General features: G+C 43.4%; 1 protein-coding gene across 1 annotated transcript; it reads right to left on the bottom strand.

Moving 5' to 3' along the window:
• Window positions 1-64: 64 nt before the first annotated feature.
• TUBA8 (tubulin alpha 8) lies at window positions 65-18,913 on the bottom strand. The gene is made up of 5 exons (XM_019465105.2): window positions 18,779-18,913; window positions 8,588-8,810; window positions 6,728-6,876; window positions 3,678-4,358; window positions 65-376 (listed from the first exon to the last, which is right to left on the bottom strand). The coding sequence occupies exons 1-5, from the start codon at window positions 18,779-18,781 to the stop codon at window positions 83-85; spliced, it is 1,350 nt and encodes a 449-aa protein (XP_019320650.1). The 5' UTR covers window positions 18,782-18,913; the 3' UTR covers window positions 65-82.
• Between the last annotated feature and the right edge of the window lie 285 nt (window positions 18,914-19,198).

The raw sequence follows: 19,198 nt of genomic DNA, 5'->3' as shown, positions 1-19,198 counted from the left end.
GTCTGTTACTCTTGGAATAGTTAAATGTGCTTTGAGTGTATCAGCATAAATAAAGAGACACAACCAAGGGGAATGTGTATATTTAAAACTCCTCCCCTTCATTTTCTTCTTCAAATGAATCAGTCCCCACTTCTTCATAATCCTTCTCCAGAGCAGCCAGGTCCTCCCTGGCCTCAGAAAATTCTCCTTCTTCCATTCCCTCTCCAACATACCAATGCACAAAGGCTCGCTTGGCGTACATGAGGTCAAACTTGTGGTCCAGGCGGGCCCAGGCCTCCGCAATTGCTGTGGTGTTGCTCAGCATGCAAACAGCCCGCTGGACTTTGGCCAGGTCCCCTCCTGGTACCACAGTGGGTGGCTGATAGTTGATGCCCACCTGAGGAACAGAGAAAGAGGAGGGACAACAAAAGAAAATGCAGAGCAGCCAAAGGACAACTCAAAATGGGGTTATCTTAGTAACATGATGTGGTAGCAAGACACAGTCATGGGTGTGGGGATGGGAGCAGGCCTGGATATGAAAAGAGAGAATCAAAGGGTTGAAGAAACAGAGAGAGGTGAGTGTTGAAGATAAATCAAAAGTGGAGTGGAATTGAGTACAGGCAAATTCAAGAGGAAGGGCTATGAAATCTAAAACTGCAAAAGACTAGCTGGAATTTAAATAAAAACTTAGAAAAAAATAAAGACTATGAAAGAAGAGGAGAATAGGGATGGTATTAGGTAGAAATGTAGTGGGGAGATTCAAGGAGACAAATGAGGGTAACGAATGAGATCAATATTAACGGGGTGTACAATACATGGTTATCTTGAAAAGGAAAATAGATCCCCTTTTAGAGGCAAATTAATTTCTAGGCTTGAAGTTTATTCTTTTCCACGTGGGCATCTAAAGTTTTCAATAAATTTAGGGAAATTTCTCTGCCAAGGGTAAAGTGCTGTTTAAAAGATCATGGAAGTGAGATGCCTGGGTGGCTCATGTCCGACTCTTGATTTGGCTTGGGTCATGATCCCAGTTGTGGGATTGAGACCCACAACGGGCTCCATGCTGAACCTGCTTGAAATTCTCTCACTCTCTCCCTTTCTCCCTTTGGCCCTCTCCCCTGTTCACACTGTCTTTCTCTCTCTCTAAAATAAAAAATAAATAAATAAAAATTAAAAGATCATAGAGATATTCCAGAGCAATAAATTTAAAAATTCAAAAGGTCTTGGGGATTAATGTTAGCCAGTCCCCATGTCTCAGGGGAGTAGGCTTGTTAGAATAAAAGTAAGGCCTTCAATCAAAGAAAGTTCATTAAAACCCTTGCCTGGACAAGCCTACTTCCCAAGATCTGGTAGCATGGCAAGGTTCTCCAAGCTAACCCTAGCCCAATCTAATATTAGGGGTACTATCTGAGAAATCTCCCTTCTCCCCACACACATACCCCAAACCAAAGTCAATCTCAGGAACTGTAAGCAACTGGAAGAAGTCTGAGGGAACAAACTGTGATAATATCCATAAGACACTGAGAACATAGTACACCCAAAAAATAGCTCTCCTACCCAGGTCATCATGCCTTAAGTGTCAGCCTCTTAAATTCATAGCTTTAAAATATATGTCTTCTTGAGAGATGTAGGTGGGAATTGCAGCAGTCTATATAGCCAAGGTGGGTAGCCAATTAAATGAATTTAGAATTATCTATTATTCCTCTTAGACAAAAGTAGCATCTTGGTGGTGGAGGTGATGCTAAGATAGGGCAAAGGACCAAAAATGAGAAAGGGAAGGGCAATGAATATAAACTTTACTGCATCACATATTTTGCTCAATCTGACCCTGACTAGAAAAAAAACTTTGTGTCTGAAGCCAACTCTCCTCTCTCAAACAGTAATTATTCCTTCAACTGATTCAAGTAGGGACAAACACCCTTGGGAAGAATGCAAGAGGATGAAATTCAATAATCATATGCTTTTCTGAAAAGCAGCTAAAGATGCTGCACTACCTATCTTTCTGGACATAATCCCCAAACTTCAGCTTAAAATAAGAGATAGAAAGAGGGGCATCTCCTTTTTGTTAACTTCCCCACCACCCTCACATCTCATTTTTTTCTTTTTTCCTATTCATTTTCCTACTAGCTTGTTTTATTGTTTGTTTACATTTAAATTTTTTAAAAAGAACTCCATATTTTGGAAGATCTTGATTGTTTTCACAGAATGACCAGAAATGGCCCATAACAATAGGTGTAGTCTTGGGGTGCATGGGTGGCTCAGTCAGTTAAGTATCTGACTCTTGATTTTGGCTCAGGTCATGATCCGAGATCAAGCTGCACTGACAGCACAGAGCCTGTTTGGTATTCTCTTTCCTTCTTTCTCTGCCCCTTCCTGACACTCACATGAATGCACACTCTTTCTCTCTCAAAATACATAAACATTTTTTTTAATGTAAGCAACATTATTTTTAAAAATGGGTGTAGTCTAGAGGAAAGATTGTGTATGTAGCTAGGAGTATAGCAGTGAGGAAGAATGCTACCAAAGGAGATTAGCTAGATCAAAGCCTCATATGCAAACAGGTCAGTCAAGAGACTGGCAAATGGTGCCTTGTTTTTGTAAGTCCCACCAGGAAAACACAGAATGCTCATCTCTGTATCTCTACCAACTGGTACATCAACCCCTGGTGCTGAGTAAACCTCTGAATTATTAAAGGCATGACTGGGAGGTTACTAATTAATATTAATGTAAATGATGATAATTATTTTGATAGCAGAATCTGATTAAAGACCATAGGAACACGGGACAAAGTGGTCAAGCAGTTCACATGCACAAAACCAGCTGCATGTCTTGCCAGTGCAACTCAAAGAAGTGCCTTCTAACATTCAACATTCACTAGTCCTGAGATCCATGGGTCTTCCCTGGCTGTTGTATCTCCTTACTAACCCTCAGAGTCTGGCATTTTCCATACTGTGGACACCTGATCTACAACAGGCTTCCTCAGCTTCTGCTTACTTCTAGTTAATGGGAAATGTCAGGGCTTCACAAAATAAGTGATTCACAATCCTATAATAACCATAAAATTTCTTCCTCACTGAGTTAAGACTTACAGGGTGAACACTTACTTTTTCAAGATAAATTGGAAGAGAAACACATCTTTTATTAAAGGATGGGATTATATCTCTCTGATAATTTGAATAATTTGGTTAATTCCATTCTCTGATCTATTATCAGATTTCATCTACTTCCACCCATTCATCCTGTTCATCGCACTTGCCCACATGTGTTCTTTCTACCCTGTACACTCCTCCCTATTAGAGAAAAGCTCTTTTCTTCTGACCTTTGAGATGCTTACAGACGTTAGGGTAAGAGCAGTAGGAGACTTCTCCCTACTGTAGTAGTACCCCTCTGAATACTGCAATTGTCCTCCGCTCTCTTTTCTTTTTTTTTCCTCTCTCTTTTCATAATTCTTTCAAATAAAGTCTCTCCTTACCTAAAATGTATGAGTGAGTGAGTGAGTGAGTGAATGAATGAATGAATGAATGAATGAAATTAATGCTATCTTTGTCTTAAGCCCCTCTCCCCATATCATCCCATGAAATCTGAAGATCCCATGGAATTGTATGCCTAAGACCCTGGAATTTATACATCCTCCTTTCCCATCCTTGGTAATCTTCTGCTTCTCTAATTGTCTACCTCCTCCCTAAGTCATCAGCTCTCACCTTGAAGCCTGTGGGGCACCAGTCTACAAACTGGATAGTCCTCTTGGTCTTGATGGCAGCAATAGCGACATTCACATCCTTAGGCACGACGTCCCCCCGATAGAGCATGCAGCAGGCCATGTACTTGCCATGTCTTGGGTCACACTTCACCATCTGGCTGTTGGGTTCAAAGCAGGAGCTCGTTATCTCAGCCACAGAGAGTTGTTCATGATAGGCTTTCTCGGCAGATATGATGGGTGCATAAGTGACCAGTGGGAAGTGGATACGGGGGTAGGGCACCAGGTTGGTCTGGAACTCAGTGAGGTCCACATTGAGGGCCCCATCAAAGCGGAGAGAGGCAGTGATGGAGGACACAATCTGGCTGATGAGGCGGTTGAGGTTGGTATAGGTAGGGCGCTCAATATCTAGGTTTCTGCGGCAGATGTCATAGATGGCTTCATTATCCACCATGAAAGCACAATCTGAATGTTCCAGTGTGGTATGGGTTGTCAGAATGGAGTTGTAGGGCTCCACAACTGCAGTGGAGACCTGAGGGGCTGGGTAGATAGCAAACTCTAGCTTGGATTTCTTGCCATAATCCAGGGAGAGGCGTTCCATCAGCAAAGAAGTGAACCCAGAGCCAGTGCCCCCACCAAAACTGTGGAAGATCAGGAAGCCTTGCAAGCCAGAGCAGGCATCTGTCTGGAGAGAGTAGAGAAGGGGAAGAAACCAGAGGACATGTTTATGAGAATACCCTCATGTGAACAAAGGCAGGCAATCCTCTCTGGCTGCCCCACTCCACTCCTCAACATTTTTATGTAGGTAAAATTGAAACAGCCTTAAAGAAGTAAGATAAAAGGAGATGGATTGATCTTGGGAGGACTAGCTGAAATATATAGGGTGGCAAACTGCACATGTACATGCTACGAGGTATGTGGAAGTTTCTAGCCCAGTGGCTTGGTTGAACCAGGAATAAGAGTTTCAGAATGACAGTGGTTAATAACCTTACTCTTTGAAAGCCCCAACTCCTTCTCCATTTTCCCTGCCCTTGTCATTGGTTTTGTGGGAACTGCCGATTATATATTTCAGCCCAGTCTTGAAAGGTGGCTCTGGGTACCAATTTCAGAAATATAAATGGAATCAGAGAACCCGAGTTTTAATATCAATTTTACCATTTCCCAGTTGTAAAAACGTGAGCAAGTTATTGAACACCTCCAGACTTCTGTTTCTTCCTGACTAAAGTAGGGCAGTAAAAAATATTCATCTCACAAGGATATTGTGATTATGAAATGAGATAGCATAATATGTTGAGCAAGGACTTGACACATAGTAAGCACTCAATGTTAGCTCTTACCAGAACTAAGTAAATTCAAGACACTTTTCCAAAGAAGACATCCAGATGGCCAACTGACACATGAAAAGATGTTCAACATCACTCATCATCAGGGAAATACAAATCAAAACCACAATGAGATATCACCTCACACTGGTCAGAGTGGCTAAAATTAACAACTCAGGAAACAGCAGATGCTGGCGAGGATGTGGAGAAATGGAAAACCTCTTGCACTGTTGGTGGGAATACAAACTGGTGCAGCCACTCTGGAAAACAGTGTGGAGGCTCCTCAAAAAATTAAAAATAGAACTACCCTACAACCCAGCAATAGCACTACTGGGAATTTATCCAAAGGATACAGGAATGCTGATACATAGGGGCACATGTACCCCAATGTTTATAATACAGCGTTCAACAATAGCCAAATTATGGAAAAAGTCTAAATGTCCATCAACTGATGAATGGATAAAGAAGAAGTGGTTTATATATACAATGGAATGCTATTTGGCAATAAGAAAGAATGAAATCCTGCCATTTGCAGCAACGTGGATGAATCTGGAAAGTACTATGCTAAGTGAAATAACTCAGTCAGAGAAAGACAGATATCATATGTTTTCACTCATATGTGGAACTTGAGAAATTTAACAGAAGACCATGGGGGAAAGCAAGGGGGAAAAATAGTTACAAACAGAGAGGGAGGGAGGCAAACCATAAGAGACACTTAAATACAGAGAACAAACTGTTGCTTATTGGAGGGTTGATGGGGGGATGGGGAGAGGGGAAAATGGGTGTTGGGCATTGAGGAGGGCACTTATTGGGATGAGCACTGGGTGTTGTATGTAAGTGATGAATCACTGATTTTACCCCCAAAACCAAGAGCACACTCTATACACTGTATGTTAGCCAACTTGACAATAAATTATATTTAAAAAGAAAAAAGAAAAGAAATAAAACTAATTTCAATCATGAAAAAAAAGGAACTAAATGAATTCACACAGTCTTAGAAAGTTCTGAACTTTGTGGGCCCATAGACAGCTTTGAGACAGACAACCCCTATGAGCCCTCCACTAAATAGACAAAGCGAACATAAACAAAAATTTGGTACCTTTAGCTCTCCAGAACCACTAATCAAGTCCAAACATTTCCATTGTAAAGATAAGGAAATGAAAGCTCAAACAGACAAAGTGACCCACCCCACAACTCAGAACTTTCTAGTCAAACCAACCTGATTCAAATCCTAGTTGTGTGACCCAGGCTAAATTATTAAACCACATGCCCTCAATTTCTTCATCTGTAAAGTACAGGGAAGTGACTTCCTTTGTATCATTAAGGGAATTAAGTGAAGGAATATATTCAATTGACATTTGTAATGGCATTTGTAAGTGCTCAAATGCATCAATGATCTCTTCCTCTTCTCTTCCAAGCTAAATTCTTTGTTAACTTAGGCTTCCAACAAGCAAACATCAAGCCTTCCTTATACTTAGAATTTCCCCCAAACACTATCATAGAGCATCAATAAGAATTAGTAGAGCGTCAGCCTATAGGGTAGTCCATGATGTCCAGGTGGAGGAAGAGGCATCATCCTGTGAATGTTTCCTACAGAGCACAAGCAGAAATTCCCAAATCATAGGAGTTCTGTCCTGTAGCCAGAGGTCATAGGCCTCCACTAATCCTGTTCAGGCTTAGGCCTATCCATCTTAGCTTGATTTACCAGTTCCTCACCTTTGTTAATACTTACCAGCTTCCGTATGCGATCCAGCACCAGGTCAATGCTCTCCTTGCCCACTGTGTAGTGGCCCCGGGCATAATTGTTAGCTGCATCCTCCTTTCCTGTGATCAGCTGCTCTGGATGGAAGAGCTGGCGGTAGGTTCCTGCCCGAACCTCATCTACCAAGGGATGGAAACTATCAACTCTTCCAACCTTGTTTCTAGAGGAGATGCATCCCTCCCCATTAAATAACATAAAACACTTTTCTAGGTCTCCATTTCCTCTACCTATAAAACTCTACTGAGGTAAAACCAGACAACCCCATAATAAATCTGCAAAAGCTTAAAAGAATGCAAGAGTAACATAGGCACTAATAGAATCAGAAGTCTGTGACTCAAGGAGGCAAAGAGAAGACAACTGCTCTGCTGGTTGGAACTTTTCAAAGCCTTAGATTCACAACGTTCACAAAACACCAAAGTTGATTGCCCCTCCTTCTTTCCACTTTCACCCCTCAGTCCCTTTTGTTTTTTCTTTCATGCTACAAAGTTACCCAAAACCTGAACTCAATTTCACTTGCATTAAAATGTCCTAGGGAGGGGTGCTTGGGTGGCTCAGTCAGTTGAGCATCCAACTCTTAATTTTGGCTCAGGTCATGTCCCCAGGGTCGTGGGATTGAGCCCCATGTTGGGACTCTGTGCTAAGTGTGGAGCCTGCTTAGGATTATCTCTCTCTCTCTCTCTCTCTCAAAAAATGTTCTAGGGATACAAAGAAAGATTCAAGGTGATCTGCTCTTTCAACAATAGTCTCACCATAACCTAATATATGTCAGGCATTAGAGATATTTTAGAATGACAATGAAGCAGAGCTATGCTCTAGGTTCTAGAAGAGTAGGAGTCCTAAAGAGGGTGGCTATTCCGCTCACCTCCAAGGATCTACACAAAGTGGACATATGGCTGACCAAGATGTATCAAGCCCCAACTGCATGCCCTCTTTTATTCATAGTTCCTCTACACACCCCCCCCCCCAAAGGAAATCACCCATTTGCATAGTAGCCTGGGAGGGTAATCTGCACATTTTGTATTTGTATAAAGTACAAAGTACAAAGTACAGGATTGTGTACCTGTAGTCTGTTGCCCCTAGAAATTAGTGTTCAGGCATTACAGACATTTGCCCAGATATCTCTGTGAAACTTAACCATCCCTTGCTTGGTGAGTCAGCCTTGAAGCTGAGGAAATCCTGATGTTGAGTGGAGGATTGACTCAGGAGTCAAACCCAGGGGGAAGTGATGGTGGGGGCAGAGGGGGATTTACAGGAAAGGTGAGGCACCAAAAATCCTGCTCCAACACAAGTCAGAATTCTTGTTTTCTATGATCCAGAAGAGGTTCAGTCTAGAACTACAGCAACCTCTGGCTATAAGAAAATATGTCATCTGTTATTCTATTTTGTGTGCATGATACTACAAGGTTACACCACACCCATGAGAAAAGACTGTAATTATTATAGAATCAGAAACCTATACTTTGGGAAATGGACTATTTGGAGACTTCTTATAATTTCTAAAATTATTTTTTACTTTTTGCTCTTGGTTTATAGTAAAGAATCTTGACAATTTGGATCTTTCTCAGCAGATTTAAGGGGGTTAAGTCCAGGGTATTTTGTTCTGCATAGGTTAGAGCTGTAATGGGGGAACAGGGATCTGTGATTACTATTGTGAGACTCTACAAGACTGTGGAGATTTCAAGGAGGTAACAGAAGTCATGTGCAGTGGAAAGGTTCTGGTTGAGCCACTCCCATCTTGCAATTAGAGATTCTGCTTCCTTAGCTACCATGAACCAAAGCCTCTGCAGCTTCATGTTGTTTTCTGTGGAAAGGATCCTAGCCCGTACTCACCGACAACAGTAGGCTCCAAATCTACCATAACAGCCCGAGGCACATGTTTCCCATTGCCAGTCTCACTGAAAAAGGTGGTGAATGAGTCATCATCATTGACCTTGCTGGCCTGGACACCAAAGGTGCCATCTGCCTGGATGCCGTGTTCCAGGCAGAAGAGCTCCCAGCAGGCATTGCCAATCTGAACTCCTGCTTGACCCACGTGGACTGATATGCACTCCCGCTGTGGAGAGAGTGAAGAATCAAGGTCAGAGAGTCCCAGGCTTTGGTCATGCCCTTGTGCTATATCCTGCACATCTGAGGACTTGTCTCTCCCTGGCATTCAATCCTCAAGATCTCCATCCCTCCAACCATGTCATCTAGAACCAGATGGGAGTCTGAAGTGTCAAGTGTCTGAGCACCACTGCATCTGGACTGAGACTTGGCTCTGAGGAAGAATCACAGTTTTGTGATTTGCTCTAAAGTTTGTTTTTAGGGTTTTCCTTTGTGCCAAGAAAAGGAAAAAGGGCAGCTGCACTGATAAAACAAGAGGCTCATTCCAAACCATGAAATTCCTATATTGATGGAGGTCAAAGGATGAACCAATGATAAGAGCAGAAACTCTGTATATTCACTACCATACACAGTGGCAGCATTCATATTCATGCCTAGGCCCTAATCATCCTGGACAGCATCCTCTCTCTCTATACTCTCCCCATCTCCCTCCCTTCCTCTCTTGCTCTCACACACACACACACACAGAGTCTCAGAATATCATAAAGCAGATAACACTCATGGAAGGGATATACTTTCTAAGTAGGTATCATGTCTTTAGTGTTCTGGTTATAAATGTAGGATGAAGAAAGGATTGTTACACCAGCAAGGAAAAATTGGGAGTGTTTAAATTGGGCTCTTCCTGAACTGAGAAGTTGGAGATTTTCTTTGTAGCCACCATAACCTGCTCCCTTATCTATGTCAGGCCACATATTAAAGCTGACCTTTAGAAAGTCCTTACTTCCTGTTACTCTGGCGTGAAGCCACAACTTGATTTGTCCTAGTACTAATAGTTGAGGATGAGGGTGTGTGTGTGTGTGCGTGTGTGTGTGAGAGAGAGAGAACAGAGAGACTATGAATATGTGTGTGTGCTTGTGTAAAGAAATTGACTATGGGGTTTTACTAGGAGGTATGGCTTCATCACCTCCATATATCCCAACTGTGAGGAAGCAGTGGCCAGCAGAAAGTGGCTCTGTGCCCATGGTGCCCGCAAGAGCCTAGCAGGGGAGCATGTGCTTGGTCTGTGGGTTTCTATTCTTATCCATGACCCAACCTGGCATTTCTAGCACTGAATAAACCAAGCCAGGAGCAGAGCCTCCAGAGAATGTGGCCGGGCATTGAAACGCATGGAGTCAAAGGGAACTTGGAGGTTCTCTGGGCATGGGAGCAGGGCAGCTACCCTAAGTAACACCTCAAAAATCCAGAGGTGTTAGGACCCATTACTCCCTAATTCAATTTTAGAACTGTGTCCCTACCCTACACCTGTCTCTATGCCCTTGCCTTAGGGAGCATAGAGCACAGATGTTCACAGCAGCCAAACTGGAACATAGCCCTATCTGGGAATACAACCCAGCTATATTTCCATGAGTCTGGTGGCCAGAGAAAGGCTTCACTCACAAAGTTGTCCATACCCCAGGGTTTGAATTTTGCCTTCACAATTTACTTGCTGTGCTGTGTGAATTTGGCTGAGTTACTTAACTTCCCCTCATCTTAAAATAATAATTTAGCCATGATTATTGTTGTTTTTGCCTTAGCCATTATCATTTTCTTTATGATACTACCTTGTAGCTTTATTCTCCACACAGAGGAGGCACAGGTAGAAAGTTAGAGACCTTAGGTCCCCATTCCACTCACCTTTACTGTGAGGTTTATTTTCTGCCTTCACCTTATGTCTCAATTCAGACCTTAAAAAAGCACCCTACACCCAGGAACCACCCCCAAATCAGTGTAGTATCAATCAGTCCACATCTTTCACATCCATGAAGACATGACTTCCTAAGGAGGTGTCTAAAACTGAGGGGACATTGTAGAGGCCTAAAAGGACTCTGATCCTGTGTATCATCCTTCTAGGTGACAGCATTCTCTGTGGCTCTGACACTCAGCCTTCTGAACCTTGCCCCCCACCCCCAACCACCACTACACTCCAACTATCTTCTGGGCCTATCTGTGATGCTGTCTGCTTTCCAGTCAGCCTTCCCTTCTGGAACACCCTGAGATTTTCCAGCAAGAACACAGGGATATTTCAGAAATATCAAAGATCATATGAGGAAGAGTAAAGGCTCTTTGGGACCAGAAGACTACCAATATGTTGATATCAATGATATCAGCCTCTCTTGATATCCCCTTTAATATCACACACACTAATAAATATGCCAGTCTTCACAAAATCTCTCTCTGTCTCTCTCTCTCTCTCTCTCTCGCTCTCTCTCTCTCTCTCTCTCTCTCACACACACACACACACACACACACACACACACACGCCTTAGGAAGAGCTATTTTCCCTGTTAAGATAATTTACAAGAGTAATTAGAAATATAAAATAGACTCCAAAATAACTGACAGTCTTCCAAAACCCAAAAGTGGCTATGCTAATCAAGAGAAAATGAAAATCCCCCAATGCCATTCCCCACTAACAGAACCAGAGCTCCTGGGAGAAATAAAGAATTCTAAGTCTGGGGCAAGCAATGTACAAGATGAGCCCAGAAAATTGTTTGGTGCCTGAAAGCACAGAAGCTAACACAGACTAGAGTGATGTCAAAAGTTATCTCAGAATCAACTTGAAGAGGCTCCCATTGCCAAAGATGAGACAATATGAGCATCAAAAATAAAAATAATGGTACTTGATTGAAGCAGGGTATATATGTAAAAATCCACAACTCCTTGGGGTGCCTGGGTGGCTTAGTCAGTTAAGCATCCATCTTTGGAATTTGGCTCAGGTTATGATCTCATGGTTCATAAGATCCAGCCCCATGTCAGTCTCCACTGGCAGTGCAGACCCTGCTTGAGATTCTCTCTCCCTCTCACTCTGCCACTCCCTGGCTCACTATCTCTCTCACACAAAATAAATAGATAAACATTTTTTTAAGTCCACAACTCCTTAGTGTTATTTAAAAAAGAAAACAGAAATAAAACTCATTTGTGCCCATTCAAACAGCCCTGTTGATGAGGGAGAACTAAAGAATCCCAACTAATCAATGAAAAGGATATTATATCAAGAAATGTTGCCACATTACAGTTCCTAATTACATAATTGATTTGGACAAGGATGCCAACACCATTAAGTGAAAGGCTGATTGGAAAAGAATTGGATATTCATATAGCGCCAAAGAATCACTGTTACTTACAGGTTACAGGGGTGGGGAGAGGTAACTAACAACAGTTACCAGCCTAACACTGGGATCAATCTTAACACTACCAATAGTGAGAAAACCAGACATTATAGACCTCTTGATGTGATGCAACATAACATACACAACACCACCCATGAGGGGTTCTTGTCAAAAATACTCAGCCTTAATCTATTAAACACTTTAGATTTAGTTTCCGCACTTTAGAAAACACAAGGATCAGAGTGATGTTAAGTGGCATCAGGAGAAAACAGTAAAATAAATCCAGAAGGTGAAACATTCTACAGGACAACTGATCCAATCTTTTCAGTTCATGAAAAATAAGGATGATAGAAGAGATCATATCTTTGTTCCACATCAAAGGAACTTAAGAAACATAACATTCACATGTAGTATGTGCACTTTGCCTGAATTCTGTTTTGAACAAATCAAAATTATTTGGGGGATAAATATAGAAATTGATTAATTTTGTTAAGCATGATAATGAAAATGCAGTTAAATATGACAATTTACTTATTTTTAGTAAGTAAATTTCTAAAGCATTTGGGGCAAAATGTCAATGAGTCTGTATTTTACTTTAAAATACTTCAATAAATACAGCAGGCAAAGTAAATATGACAAAAATTATTATTATTATTATTATTATTATTATTAAAGCTAGCTAATAGATGCATAGCTCCATTATAATGCTATTCAATAGCATTTGAAAAGTTTGAAAATTTTCATACTAAGAAGAAAATAATTAAAGAAAGGAACAAGGAAGAATGGGAGTAAGGACTCCACTCACCATAATTACCTTATCCTGAAGGGATCAGGCTCTTCCTGTCCCAGTTCACTTGGTCACTTATTCAACTAACATTTACTAAGAACCTAATTTATCAGAGCACTGAGCTATCCTTCTCCAGCCACTCTACCCAATCACCATCCCCATCTTCCTGCCTGGAAGTTCTACATAGATAAACACAGAGCGGACCCAGGCCTTAGGAGGCCACCTATCATGTCCAAGAAAGGTCACCTACCTGGGATAACCAGGGACGTTTTGCCAACTCCAAATGTTTAGGATACTAGAATTAGACTGGCCTTGTGGATCACCAAATAGGATTCCCTTCCCATTTCACAGATTAAAACTCAGAGGCTCAGAAAAGTAAAAGGACAGATTCAAGATTTCACAGTTCTTTAGCAAGAGCCCAGACTGGAATCCAGGTCTTCTGACCTCAGCTGAGTTGTTTCTTTTACACCACACAACCTCCTGCCTCACTTGCACTCTGAACTTCCAGGGCCCTGGGTTGTGCCAACATCTACATCAATGCAAGCCTGATTGTGTATAGCCAGGCCAAGCTTGTATAGCAAAACTCCAAACAGAAAAAAGCTCCAGGGAGAGAGAAACTGAGAATGTCTTATGGTGGTGGCCTTTTTGAAAATGGGTCATCCTTCTCTGACAGAACCAATGATCTGTTTCTCAGGGCTGGTGTGTGCAAGGGGAGGGAATGGGTTGAGGTACAGAGTAAGCTGACCCAGCAAAGGATATTTAAGTCATACATTTGCTCCAAACTCAGATTTCAGATTCCCCTCTCTAGCCAATCAGAGCTCATGCTTTCTCTCACACACTATTTCTCTCTCTCAGTTCTATTTTGAATCTGGGCTTATAGAGCTCAGACCACTTCTGTGCCCTAGGTATGCTGTGATGGAAAGGGGGTCCCCTGTATGCTACTGGACCTCTCTCCCAGCAATCCAGGGGGTGAAGATGAGGGAGACAGAGAGACCTAACAGAGGAATTCCTTTCCTCAAGAAAAGTATGACACACCCTTACACAGACCTAGCGCTGGGATAACTACAAAAGTTACCCACTCTGTCCATTCCTACAACAAATATTTATTGTGTTATTATGTACAAAAAGGTACCAAAAGGTACTGAGCTAAGTCCTACTCATCCTATTCATTAAATTTCACTTCTTACAGGAAGTCTGGAAAACCACAAAGCAGCAAAGAGCCCCTACTATGTGCTCCTGCAATCCTCTTCTTCCCTATTGTTGCATTTATCATACCACATTATAGTTGCTTATTCAGTTCTCTGACTTTCCTAGCAGAGAGAGTAAGTTCTATGAGGGCAAGGAACCCTTGTTTATTCACTACATCCCCAGCATCAAGCACAGTGCTTGAATGTACTGGGTGCTCAATAAATATATATGAATGATTAGAATAAGAACTCTATCCTGGGGGCGGGGGGGTGTCTTATAATCTGACAAGAGAGTAGCCAATGCCTAAAAGACAATGGGAGTTCAAAGGAGAAAAAAAACAACTCTGGCTTGGTTTCCTGGAAGAGGAATATTTGCAGAGACCTTGATGAATTTAGACATGCCAACATGATCATTTTAGTTGGGCTTAGGAGCATGGTGAACAAGAGGCAGGAAATTTTAGGACAGGTCTCGCCAACCACTCAGTTAGCCTGAAGTGTCAGCTCATGAAAGGCAGAGTGGATGAGAAATCTGTGCCACCTACTATCATCTTCCTTTGAGAGGGGAGCCTATGTTTTGCAGAACATCAAAAAAGAAATTCTAGAACTTTACAGCCCTTTTATAATTCCACTATAAGAAACCTTTTCTTATATCAATATTATATAATTTCTATTTCAATATTAGTCATTCCCTTTTGTTTTACTGCCAAAGGACTAAGATCAGCTCTAGGATCCTCTATAGAAGGAGGTTTTGTAGCTTCAAAAGTTATTTTGAAGTACCATAAAATAGTAAAACTGGCATATTGTCTAGGAGAGGAAATAACACAGACCAGCAGTATATGCCACATGAAAATCTGAGACCAGTCCACATCCCCTGACTACCAATGTGGTCAAATGTCACACAGTTGCTTTCAGGAAGCATATTATTACACCAGATTATGTCTAGTTGTCAGGCTGGGCTAATAAATTACCTATATTTTAGGATCTAGGTCAGAGATAGCAAACAAAAAGTAGATCCACAGTGTTATGGAGGAATAATTAAAGAAGAAATATTATTTGTAAAAGATTGAGTTATCTCTGCTCAAAGCCCTTCAATTAGAGCACATTTGGAATCCCTCAGAACAAAGAATAGATAGCAAGCCAGAAACAGTAAGAACAAAGACTTGACCTAAATTAACATCAGTAAGTGAAAGTGGCTCAAGAGAGGGGGCTCAGATTATAGGTACTGCAGTTAGGGCAGCAATAGGGATGACATAGACCAACTTTAAGAGTAGCAGGCATGTTTGGTAAGTAGACTCCCAGCATTAGAGAGCCATTAATGTCAGAAGGCCCTTAAGCTTTAGCTGACTTCGGGAGCAAGTGTGAGAGACAGTTAAGGAGTTTTAATCTGATGCACACTGCCCACTCCATTTTCCCATTCTCTTCCACAGTTCATTATCTGGGACAAATTCTAATAGCAAGACACAGACAGAGGAAATGTCAACCACAAAGGCCACAGATAGCACAACTGGTCCCTTGGTGGCCAAAGGGAAAAGGAGCAGTTGGTCTACTTCTGCCCCCAAGATTCCCACCCACCCCCCTATCACTGGTCCTGAATTCCCCAGCTATTTCCCCCTCAGAACTTATTTTTAACTTTTCATCTTCCTCTCAAGGTCACTCAGGAGCACTCTCAGAAAAGACACTCAGCAACAGCATTAGCCATTTAGCTCAGGGCCTGACCTGAGCTTGGAAGCTTCCTATGAAAACTCCTCCTCATTTAACTGGCACCTTTGCCCAAGCCACTGCCAAAGCAAATTCTGTTCATCTGGCTCCTCTGCTGTTCAGAGGCATGTACCCCACTACCTCTGGGGAAACCTGCACTTTGTGATGGGAAAGGCAGTGCAGCAGTGACTCCAACAGTGCTCTGAGGTCAGAATAGAAGTACGGACCCTGCAAAGCTCAGCCATGCCTGCCTGCAAGGGGGCAGTTGGCAGAGGACTGCAGACACGGAAGCAGTGTCCACCCCACCCCCATTCTCCCCTCCCCTCTAGCTGTCCATTTTTGCCACGAAACAGGCTCTTTGTTGCCACTTTATGCCTATTCCCATCCAAACTGGCGCTCCCCAGTTCAGAAGGAATGCAGAGAAGGGGGCTATGCTGCAGATGTTCTCACCTCCCAAAAAAACCACATACACTTTCTCTGTGCTCTGGTATCATTGACATGGTCTTGGCTTGGGGCACTTGACCAGGAGTCTCCATAACACTTTTCCCAAAAGATGTCATAGTCTCAGTTCCCAGGAGAACTGCTCACTGGAGGGACACTAGGAGCAGATGGGAATGCTCAGTTATAGGATTAGTTATACATTTCTTACTCAGAACCTACAGAAATGTTGTAGCTAATTCTTCTTAACACAGAGGCAGACTTCCCCTCAACCCCCACAAGGGAAGGGGAGCCTGGGGAATGGGTGCCTGAAACTTAACCTGTTGGAGGAAGTGAAGCCCTTCCTGCAAGAGTGGGATTCTTTGGGTTCTAGGTTTATTAGATGTGTCATTCTAGCCTTTAAGGAATGAGTCAAGAGATTTTTAAGAAGAGGTTCTATGAGTGGGAAATGGTCAATAAGTGTTTTCCCATTAAGACAATGCTATCCATGTGATTAAATATTTTAAACAGAACCTGCTATATAAAAGTCAGTTTCAAAATAAAAGATACTCTTTTCAAAATATTCAACCACAGGTTTTCAGTTAAGCAGCCACTTTTAAAGTACAGTTTTACTGTTTAGAATTTTTATTTCCTGGATATTTTTAGAAACTTGCCTATTGAAAATACATCAAAGTTTGCTCACAGGGCCACATTTTTACGATCCTTGACTCCCTTATAAGCCTACTTTAGGCTCCACACTGAGAGTCACTATGGCATTCAGGTCAGTATTAAAACATGCACGAGAAAGCACTTTGAAAATTATAAAGCACTACATACTAGACATAAATATTAAATATCAAATCTTGAGTATCCTGCCTAGGATTTGCTTCAAAATAATGGGAAGTGAGCAAAGGGGGGACAAATATGAAGCAAAGACTTGTCATAAGTAGATAATTGTTGAAATTGAATAAGGCATATACAGGAGTTCATTATACCGTTCTCTCTCCTTTTTATATGTTTGAAATTCTCCACAATAATCCTGAGAAACTTAACAAAAACCCATGGGGGAGGGGAAGGAAAAAAAAAAAGAGGTTAGAGTGGAAGAGAGCCAAAGCATAAGAGACTCTTAAAAACTGAGAACAAACTGAGGGTTGATGGGGGTGGGAGGGAGGGAGGGGAGGGCGGGTGATGGGTATTGAGGAGGGCACCTTTTGGGATGAGCACTGGGTGTTGTATGGAAACCAATTTGACAATATACTTCATATATTGAAAAAAAAATAAAAAATAAAAAATAAAATAAAATAAAAAAGAAATTCTCCACAACAAAAAGCTTAAAATAGTAAAGCTAGGGGTAGCCTTGCAATTTGAGCCATAACCCCTCTTCATTTTGTAGATGAGAAAACCAGCCCAGAGAGGTTAAATGACCTTCCTGAAGTCACATAGCTAGCTACAGAGCCAGGAGTCAAAATTCTCCTCTGGGCTTCTTTGGCCTCACAGCAGGGGCATCAGGCAGGAGTGGATTCCTTTGGCCACTATGGCCCCCACGTTCTTCAAGCTCCCAGGTGTGTCTGGGAGTATGCTGGTGAGAGAGGGCTGCTGGCAGACCTCTAGCTAGGAACAGCAGAGCTGGAGCCAGAGCCAGAAGGCCCTGGGCACTTTCCAAAATGAGCAGAAGCCAGGGGAGGAGGGGAGTTTTCTCGGTCACTGACACCTAGAGCAAGAGTGCCCAGAGAACCTGACCTTGGCTTATGAGACTTGCTTATTCTGTCCCCCTCCCCCACCCAACCTTTCCAACCTACCTCCCCGCTGCCAAAATGGCAGGGCTCTGAACAAGGAGGTTCTGGGTTTTCAGGCGTTCTGGGAAATGGATTGGGGACGAATTTACCCACCCCCGGGGCTCCAGGCGGCCCGGGGCGGGAGGAGGGGAGGGCGGATGGGAGGGATTCTAGAGGGTCTGGAAAGCCCCTCTCCAACGAGTAAGATCTGCATCTGCAAAAAAGGTAGATGTGGGGGAGGGAGAAAGGAGCTGCTGCTGAACCCCTAACCACGATAGTAAACAAAAAGAGAAGTGTGAGGTCCCCTGGCCTTCCGGAGGGAGACTTCTGTGTGCCAAAGTCCTTCTGACTTTGACCGCTGGAAAAACGGGAGTTGGCGTAGGTGCCCGGTGTCTGCGAAGCTGAGCGCGCTCAAGTTTAAGTGCCCCAAACCCAAGCAAATGTCCAGAGACAGTAAGGAAAACGACCTCAAGCCTAGGGAGACTGTGACGTCTTAAGTCCTCTGTCATATTCTGGGGCTCTGTCACATTTCATTGTGTTTAGGGACTGACTGCACCCACTCCCCTAGCCGCCCGTGCGCAGCCCACCCATCTGGAATCCCTGGACTGTCTCCTACTTAGCCCACTCTAGTCTCTGAGCTGCCTGTCTGGGGATCCCTCAGAATCTCACCTCTTCTGCGCCGGCTTCCCATGTCCTCCCTCTCCTCACCTGTGTGCGCAAATGTCCCTTAGGTCCCTTTGAGGGGCGACTTGTCCCAGGTCTCTATATCTAGGGTACTGACACGGGCTGCCGTCCGCCGGAGGGTACGGCCCCCGCGACCCTGAGCTGACACCCCAGGAGACTTCAAGGTTTGCAGATCCAAAGCGATGGATCCGTTAGCCTCCGCGTAGATATGGCTCTCGGCTGGGTGCCAGCCCTACGCCCCAGATCCCCGGCCGGCGGCCCCAGGCCCTGGAAAAGCTCACCATCGCGGCTGCTCTCCTCGCCCGCTCGCCTCCCAGCTGGGCCTGCCCACCCCAACTGCTCCAGATACAGCCGCCTCCGCTGTTGTGACACACTGGGTGGGAGGGGGCCAGGGACAGACATGCTGGGCCAGCAGCTGCCCTGCAGCATCACAGTGCCCAGGGAGGGGAGGGACCGGGACAGGTCACAATTGCTCCTCTCCGCCCACCCACGGCTCAAATCTCTGGGCACCCGCGGTGGCCCCGCCCCGCCTCTGGGTCCAGCTTCGGCTGGGTAGAGCACAGCGCAGTGGGAATAGTGAGGTTGGGTTCCTAGAGGCTCCAGGCGGGAGGCGGTCCTATTACCAAAGGCACTCCTACACTCTGTAAGATTGGCCATTATAATTCCAGCTGCTTAGGAAAGAAATGTAAACGTGCTGCTAG

Source organism: Panthera pardus, unplaced genomic scaffold (genome assembly GCF_024362965.1).
Source record: "Panthera pardus isolate Hobbes unplaced genomic scaffold, ASM2436296v1 HiC_scaffold_6, whole genome shotgun sequence".
NCBI classification, from domain to species: Eukaryota; Metazoa; Chordata; class Mammalia; order Carnivora; family Felidae; genus Panthera; species Panthera pardus.
This window is presented reverse-complemented; position numbering and strand designations above follow the sequence as displayed.

Excerpts from the sequence above, each read along its gene's own strand:
- TUBA8 (XM_019465105.2), bottom strand. Across the intron at positions 6,877-8,587 it reads TTTGGAGCCTACTGTTGTCG|ATGAGGTTCGGGCAGGAACC; the intron begins GTGAGTACGGGC and ends ATCCCTTGGTAG. Across the intron at positions 377-3,677 it reads GGTGCCCCACAGGCTTCAAG|GTGGGCATCAACTATCAGCC; the intron begins GTGAGAGCTGAT and ends TCTGTTCCTCAG.